We start from the raw sequence: 8,684 nt of genomic DNA, 5'->3' as shown, positions 1-8,684 counted from the left end.
GCTTTATTTTTTGCTGACCATTCTCTGGAAACTCAAGATGGCTTTGTGAGAAAATCCTCCTTAGATCAGACCAGCTCATCTGGGAAACCAAAAACTATGCTGTGTTCAAAGCCTGAGTCACTTTGCAGTATTTTTACAAGGTAGTGTTGCAGTACTTTTTTCCACCAATGACAGGAACAATCAAAATGGATGAAAAATATTTTCTTTATTACAATCTTTTCCACTCATGTCTGTTAGTAGAAAGGTGTTTCACTGCATTACAGTGCAACAAAGTGATTTTGAACCATAGTTGTACCTTTGAAATGCATAGCTCTAAAGTCCATCCATAAATAAGCTTCTCGAGACAGGAGTATAGTGTCAGAATCTAAGGGGACGACAATGGCAATTTTCAAAATAAAATAAAAAATACACGCCCTCAAATCTTTTACCGGCTCTACAGAAATGTCCCTTTTTACCCAAATGATCCTGAATGATGTTTCATTCTGATTACAACCCTTCATTGAGATTCACTACACAATTACTAATAATCCAACAAAACTTAATTAAAAAAAGAAATCGGTCACATATACATAACAATTATGCATAAATGAACATGAGTGAATAGTTAAAAAAAAAAAAAAAAAACCTTCCAGGATAGTGTTCTATTATTACTGTATCTGGTGTGATACTGAGTGGGAAAAAATGTACAAAGCTGCTTTAAATATTCACAAGTTAAACAGTAATTACAACAAAAATATTTAAGGCATCTTCAGTTCAATTCTGTACAATCACACAAAATCATTAGCCCTTCAGGGAGAAGAACAGAGAAAGCAGAACAAGCCGAGTGTTGACGCTTCATCGGTCGACGGTGCTCCAGAGGCCGGAGAAGATGTTTTTAAGGATTGTTTTCCACGACTGCAGGATGAGATGAGTCGAAACAAAAACAAAAAACAAAAAAAACAACTGCAGTGGGGTTTGTGAGATCGGCCTAACTTTAGACACATCATCATTTTCAGCATTAACACACGATCGTTACCCTTCGATGCAGCTCGCTGACAACCTGCCGGTCCAAATTGGAAACCTTATTGGAAATTATTTTAAGGTCTATAAGTTTATTTAAAAAAAAAGTTTCTTTAAAGCCCTAATTTGTATCAAATTCAGTCTTATTTAATTTAACAAATTAAAACAAGTCATTAAGAAAACTCTTAACAGGTATTTGATTCAGATTCAGCAGATATCAAAGAAATTTTACTTAAATTGTCACTCGTGATTGTCATATTTATGTGTTTAGTTAATTGTACAACAATCCATGAGGAACATGTCTCCATATTTAAAGCTCACTTAAATGCTTTGATATTTGCCCAAGCTAAAAAAATACCTATTAAAAGATTTTTTTTTTTTTTTGGTATTTTGTGTTGAATAAGCTGGAAGTGCCAAATGATGTTCAAAAAATTAAATCTAACAACATGCATTTACCTTGAAATTAAAATCTGAAAGACTTCATCAGGCAACTGGGTTTTCAAGGGAAACTTGGGTTAATTTTTCATTCAACAGATCCATGCTTGGTTGTTTTTTTTTTTCCTTCTTTTTTTGTATCACGGTAGTTTTATCTTTCCTCTTAGTGGGTGTGAGTTTTAATCTGAAGTGGTTACTTTGTCAAGGCTGCAGTGGCTCGAGGTCGAGGGTTTCTCCTCGTCATCGTGGTCGCTGTCTGCTTTCAGGAGCGGGAAGAGATCTGCGTCCCCTCCCGCCTCCTCCCGCCGGGCAAACCGTCAGTCGCGGTGCAGCTGGCTCGGCGTTGTGATGCTAAAGACGTGGATGCGCAGGTGGGAGGCGATCTGGAGGCACACGCCCGTGCAGTAGCGTATCAAATCCACACTGGAGAGGACCTGGAGCAAAAATAATAAAGACGTACTATGTTAGGTGATATAGTAATTTCAGATGCAATACAGGTCCCTAACAGACAGCATCATTAAATGGTACCACAAAGGATGATACAAGAACAGCCACTAGATACCGCAAGGAAGTAATTTACATGGAAATCTTTAGTTTTGTAGCAGTTTCCTTTCCTCCATTTAAAAAGTAAAGCAGTTCACTGCCATACCCCGAGACACGCACAAGCTTCTGGTTGTTGAGGGCTGAAGGACTGACACACACTTTGAAAACTAAGTAACCAACTTCCTGCTTCCTGTTTATGCAATCACATATTTTCTTGTTGTCATGGATGGCTATTATTTATAAAATGATCCTAACACGCATGTTTAGATGGACAATAAGTATTGCTATAAGGAAAACCAGTAAGCCAGAATCTGTAATACCGGGATGTGATTACTGACATTAGTAATACTTTTGCCCTCCCTAGTGTGGCATGTCAGTGTCAAATGAGGAAAACGTGTTTGCACACCTACGCTGGCTCCAAATTCAAATGGTGGTTTCCCATCAGCTATTAATATATTTGTTGACTCTGAGTGAATATCAGCGCACCATCTCGGCCGTCACACTGACAAAAGATTACCATTTATAGCAGAGAACATGGCTGTAAAGTTCTTTTGAAGTGTAAAGTTTTTAAACTGTATTTATCCTTTCAAAGCTGATCAGCTGGAAACCCTGTAGGGGTTTGCAACAGCGTGTGAGATACAACACGAGTCATGGGTGTCAAAGGAAGGTTTATCACAAGTCATCTCACTTGCATTGTAGAAACTTTGTGCTCTTTGAACCACAACTATAATGATTAGATGGCAACTAGCAGAGATAAGAGTCCCACAGACAGAAATGAAAGCCGCTGTGCTTATGAGAAGTTGATTTAACTGTGTGCGTATTAGTCATCAACGCTGACAAGTCCTACAAGTATATCAAGGCACTACGCTCCAATCTTATTTCTCTATTGTTATCATTATAATGAAAAGCTCTCAACTAAATAAAGTATGCAAGGAAAATAATTTAAGGTATTAACTATATACACATATAGGTAGAAGAGCAAAGAATGTGGCTACTTAGAGGTGACAAAAAGGGTGGGGCTGCATTTTAAACAAAGACACCTGTGAGATCAGTACTAACCATGGCGATCCAGAGGACTATGTGTTCGTCAATGAAGCTGTTAAAGTACTGGTTGAGGAATAGGAGGCCAGGCCCAATAAAGGCTGGGTCTGGTAGGTATAACTCACTCTTGGTCATGTGTGCCATCTACAGAGAAGATTCAAGAAAGAAAGAAAACACAGGTTAAACACTGGGTTAAACGATGGGTTAAAACAGACAAAAGAAGATATGTGACAGTTCATTCAGGCAATTAAGAGAACACCAACGTACCACCAGCTTGTTGGAAATCTTGGCGATAACCATTCCAAAGGTGAGCAGGTACAAACAGGGGTGGTGCTCAAACAGGTGGCTGGATGACTTCTTGAAAATGATGAAGGCCAGTGTAAGGATGAGGCTGATGTGCAAACCGGGACTCAGCACGCTGGTGTCCTGAAGAGCAGAAACATTGATTAGTTTTTGCGCTTTACACATTTTTTTAAAATATTAAAATAATGCTGTATTTACAACTTACAGCCACAGTGGAGCCATTTTTGCCAACCCCTCCATTCAAAATGACATAGAAATAGTTGTAACAGGAGTACAGGGCTCCCCCGATGATGCCCATGACGGGGAAGGCATACAGCTTCAGTCCGATGATGGGCAACTATGGGAACACATTGAGGTCAAAATAAAGAGAAAACAAGAAGCGTTCTCCTTATAAAATAGAAAAGTGCTTATATGAAAGCTGCAGCATGCTGAGCATGATGGGAGGGCAAAGCAAATAAATAAATAAATATATCCAAATAAAACACAAACAAATGCGGGCGACATCATCAGCTTTTTGAGCCAGATCATGTCCAGTAGATGACCTGTTGCCATGGCTTTAGCTACCCATATTTACCTTCTCACTTCTCTCATGTGATGTTAAGTCAAGCCTCCAAAGGCAGCACAGAGTAAAAGTAAAACACAAATTCTATTTAAAGACTAGCATGACAACTAAAGCCTAAGAAGTGATTCAGTTAGTTTGTCTGGTGTAAAAACTAAGGAGAAAAAGGTTTGACTATACACTTGAGGTGAAATGGAAGTGTCCCTGTGTGTACACTATTTGTGCAGGCGAGTGTGAAGAAATGGATTCTCAGTTACCGTGTACTGCCAAAGGCTCACGCCTCCGAAAGCTGACATCACATACATGATTATGATGGCGAATTGCACCTCTGTGACATCAACCCTGTGCAGAACATATGAGGGAAGTGTGAGATAAGTGACAGTGCGAAGGTTTAACAACAGCATCGGTACTGCAGCATTTTTAAATGCCACTGTGTGACCGGATCCTACAATTAGATGTTCTCATAAAACAAGCCATTCAACATGGGCTGTGGGTCTTTTCTCCTCTTCCAGGGGAACACATACACCTCATACCAACTGTCAGGCATGGTGGTGTAAGGGTGATGGTTTGGGCTGGTTTGTAGCCACAGGACCTGTGATCACTGAGTGAGCCATGAACTCCTCTGTATACCAAAAGCATTAAATACAAGGCCATCTGTCCGACAGCTAAAGCTTAGGCCAAACTGGGTCATGCAACAGGACAAATATCCCAGGCACAGCAGCAAATCTAAAACAGAATGATTGATAAATAAGAGTATAAAATGTTCTAATGACGAAGTCCAGACCTCAACCTAATTGAAATGCTGCGGTGGGACCTAAAGAGAGATGTGCATAAACCAGTGCCCACAAATCTCAATGAACTAAAGCATCATTGTAAAGAAGAGTGGGCCATAATAATGTGAGAGACTGCTGAGGTCACACAGAATAAAAAAAGGGGGGAAAATAAGCTAAAGGTGGTTATACAAGCTACCGAATCATGGAGTATACTCAATTTTTCAAAGGACTGCTTAGAGCCCTAGAAACTCTCTTTTTTCCCCACGTGACTATGTGAGTTGGTAAATGCACTGAAGGATTATTTAGGCAACAGGAACCTGGACTGTTCACTAGCAACCAACTATCACATGCAAAGCAATGCATGACAAGTTAAACACTTTGCATGTGGACGGGGCTTGAACGGTCTTTGGGGTAACGTTGACCTGCCAGTGGAAGTGGCTTGCCAGGCAAATTAGCTTACTGTCTTCAAGTTATTTTATCATTCAGTGTTGCAAACTAATAATGATGACCATTTTCTTATATTAAAAGAAAAATACATTTAAAATAAATATTTGACTTACAGGCCAAAGCGGAGCGTCCCGGACACATAGGTCTGCCAGTGGGCGCAGAAAAACATAAACATCCCAATAAAACCACAGAAGAAAGTCCAGTTTGGATATTGTCCTATTCCACATGAAATGCACGTTCCCACAGCAACAAAGACTGAAAGAGAATCACCGGGGTAAGCACATTAAAGTCATGTTAATGAAATTAAAGCCAAAGCTTTGTTTACTAACATGCTACAATCAGTTTATTATAATCAAACGCAGCAGACTTCAGGGTTTAGGAGATTACCTGTGGAGACTGCATCACAGCCGTGGTCGAAGAGCTCACCAAGGGCTGAGCTGCTGTTTGTCCTCCTGGCCTGTTTCCCATCAATAGCATCCAGAGACTGGTAGATGAACAGCCCCAGAGCCGACAGGATGAAAGCCCATGATGGAGCCTGAAGCCAGGTAAGGGACGAGAGAGGGAGACTGACAGTTACACACCCATTCTTACAACACAGATAATCACCTAATTGGTCTATTTAAGCTACTTAAAATACAGATAGTTGTAGAGCTAAAGAAAATGTGGGTAACTGGTGAATATTTAAGTCATTCTCATGTAGTCACAAAGATCTTGAGTACTACCAATCAGTCTTAGAGTCCAAATCAATTGAGCTCTTATAAGACAGGCCAAATTTTAATCTGTGCAAAATCCCCCTGCAAAATCACAGGGACCAAGGGACCACTTTAGACCCACCCCACTTCCTTTGCAATCTGTCATTTATTTGTAACACCCTGGTCTAGAATCATATAATTCTTAAAAATTGCAGTTGTTGACCACATTTCAAGATGGTCTCTACTAATCATATCTGTATTTCACAACTTTAATTCTTATTCATATGAGGGGGGAGGAGAGGGTTGTGTAACTTGTTGAGGTATTGGATTTTCAGAAGTTGTTTGTTTTGGATTTTATGGAGCTTTTGAATTCATACACGTGTGCACTGTTGGATTTAAATAATACTTATGTGCCATATGTGCTACATCTCTCTGAAGTGTGTAGTAGGAGGGACTCCAGCTGACTAGACCAGTTCAGCTCCTCTTTACTAGGGTGGAGGTTATGGACCATCTGGACAGTAATGCTGGCCAACATAGCATGTTTGCAAAACTACAATGTGTGTGTGTGTGTGTGAGAGAGAGAGAGAGCATTTGTGTAAGCCTGTGACTGAGAGAGAGAGAACCACACACAAAAAAAGAGTGTGTTTCAACAGAGATGAAGCACATGTCCCAAAAGCCTTGTGGACTACTTGTTTAAGTTTATCACAGCAGTACCTTGAGGGAAAACTCTGACCCATTTCCATAGGCTCCGATGAATTCCTGTGAATGTGTGTTTGTTTGCACAGCGATGGGACTTAACTCTTAACTCTCCATAAATAAAAGCGTACACTGTATGCCTCAATCAATGCATAATAACAGTAGATGAAACTGGTGGAGTCAGTGGGAGTGCATGGACTTTGACTCAGGTGCAAGGTTGTCATAGTTAGAACGAGCAAAGGCGCAAGTCTGATTAACTCACCAACCTGTGCATGAGCAGCTGGACCCACTGCTGCAGGGACAGACAGGTTTACTGTGCCCTAGGTAAACTTGCTACCTGCAAGGCACATTCTCTATAGTATTCTTAGATTACAGAATAATATAGAGGCGTTTCAAAATCAGCTTACTCATTTAAATAAGTATATTTTTGTCTGGTTAAGGGCTAGACACCCTCCCGCCCCCTTTTATATTTTAATTCTTAATTACCAATAAATGGCTGCTAAATGATTCGCCTCTTCTCTGATAGATAGTGGCCTTAAGTGAAACAATGAAACAAATTGCTGTTTCTAAAGTCACATGACCGCCGATATATCAGTTATTCTTGTCCACGTCGTCCCTAATACGATTAAAACCCCCTTTAAAGCGTCTCGGCTTGCTTGTGGCCATGCTTGGGTTTAAAAAAAGAGCAAAAAAGGTTTTCCTGAAAAACCTGGAGACGGACTCCAAGCTTACTTCGGCTTACACTACCAAATTTAAATTTAGCTGTTTGACACTACAGAACAGTCCAAAAAATACAGCGCCTGCGGCGTTAGCTAGCACAACGGCCCCATCTATAAGGTAGATATGACGTTAAAATACAAGCAGCTGTGAAGCTCAAATGTTTGCCGAATTAGTAAGTATCCCCAATGGACTCAGTAAATATAATCAATCCTATTTGTTGAGCTATCTGGGTCTTACAGGTTGCGGTGTATCTTTAGCCTACGCATTTTCTAAATGGAGGACGGTCTTTTCATAGCAGAGATGGGTAGACATTTGAAACTTTAGCCCCAGTCGCTATACTCACCTCTTCTGTTGCCGTGGGACAATAATACACAAGCACCAACGTGGAGAGGACATTAACCAGCAGTCCAACAATAGTCAGTGTATTTGGTGCGATCCATGTCGGTATCTGCTGGACGAGCCAGTTCCAGTAGATCTGACACGGCGGCTCAAATAGGGATCTACCGGAGGCGCTGTATTTATGCTCCTCCAGCCGCTTTAGTTGAGCGGGTGACAACGGCTCTGGCCACAGGAAATGTGGCATTATTTTTCTGCCTCGTCACTCCTCTGAGTACCGCAAAAACTCCCTGATATTCCCGGGTGGTGTTTCAGACAGGGTTGGCCGACTCCAGGAGACAGCAGCAGCTCATCTGGTATGTCTAGGGTAGACGAGCAGCAAAGGCCATTTTCACAGCGGAACCAAGCGCTGTGGATGTCTATACGTTTCTGGCCGAGGTGCGTCTCGGCAGGAAGCGAATGTCCGGAAGGGATAACGTGGCTATCTACCGGGAAGTTTAAATGCACATAGCCTGCGCCTAAGAGTGTATAACACTGTGATAATAACCATCTGGTTGGCTCATAAACTTGCTAAAATATAAGCAAACCTAAGCACATATTGTATGACTGGCAGATGCATTTAGGCCCATAATTACCTCATTCATGTAGGTTAAGCCTTATAACTTAGAAACGATGATTCTTAAAAGTGTAGGTGGTATCATTAACATATAGAAAGTACCACACAAACATTTAAAATATCATATCATATTTGACCTGCCTTAGTGTAGCTGTTCTCCTTGTGCTTCTTGCTCACTTTGTTAGTTCTAAACTAAAAGCTAAAGTTAGATTAAAAAAAATGTTAAATTTATTTAATTTAGTTAATAGTTAATTTTAGAAGAAAAAACACCTGGAATCATGTTGTTCTTTTAAAGATTAACTAATGTAAATTTAAAAGAAAAAATAAGGTAAACATGAGTTGTGTTTTTACTAAGCTTTGAAAAGTGTGGATTTGTAAATAGATCGCACATCAAATGATAAAAACAATCAGAAATATTAGCCTACATTCTCTAGGTCTGTTTATGGTACTTGGGCTAATAATCATAGTTTCTAAGTTATTAACTCAAGGGTTTAATTTGCTGCATTAGAGGGATTTGATTCTTT

The 8,684-nt window shown here is 40.2% G+C and overlaps 1 protein-coding gene across 1 annotated transcript; it reads right to left on the bottom strand.

The window, feature by feature from the left end:
• Positions 1–186: 186 nt before the first annotated feature.
• On the bottom strand, positions 187–7,998 carry chpt1 (choline phosphotransferase 1). The gene is made up of 8 exons (XM_085435965.1): positions 7,552–7,998; positions 5,488–5,635; positions 5,214–5,355; positions 4,138–4,222; positions 3,527–3,658; positions 3,286–3,444; positions 3,037–3,162; positions 187–1,868 (listed from the first exon to the last, which is right to left on the bottom strand). The coding sequence occupies exons 1-8, from the start codon at positions 7,789–7,791 to the stop codon at positions 1,752–1,754; spliced, it is 1,149 nt and encodes a 382-aa protein (XP_085292091.1). The 5' UTR covers positions 7,792–7,998; the 3' UTR covers positions 187–1,751.
• Positions 7,999–8,684: the final 686 nt, after the last annotated feature.

This window comes from Copadichromis virginalis, linkage group LG17 (genome assembly GCF_057382275.1).
Source record: "Copadichromis virginalis isolate Kocher_CV1m ecotype Utaka linkage group LG17, C_Virginalis_male_GT1.1, whole genome shotgun sequence".
NCBI lineage: Eukaryota > Metazoa > Chordata > Actinopteri > Cichliformes > Cichlidae > Copadichromis > Copadichromis virginalis.
This window is presented reverse-complemented; position numbering and strand designations above follow the sequence as displayed.

What these genes read in the sequence shown, in the direction of transcription:
- chpt1 (XM_085435965.1), bottom strand. Translation starts at nt 7,791, where the DNA reads ATGCCACATTTCCTGTGGCCAGAGCCGTTGTCACCCGCTCAACTAAAG. An exon ending in GGGACGCTCCGCTTTGGCCT is followed by an intron (nt 4,223 to 5,213) that starts GTAAGTCAAATA and finishes TGTTCTGCACAG; the next exon opens with GGTTGATGTCACAGAGGTGC. An exon ending in AGATTTCCAACAAGCTGGTG is followed by an intron (nt 3,163 to 3,285) that starts GTACGTTGGTGT and finishes TCTTCTCTGTAG; the next exon opens with ATGGCACACATGACCAAGAG.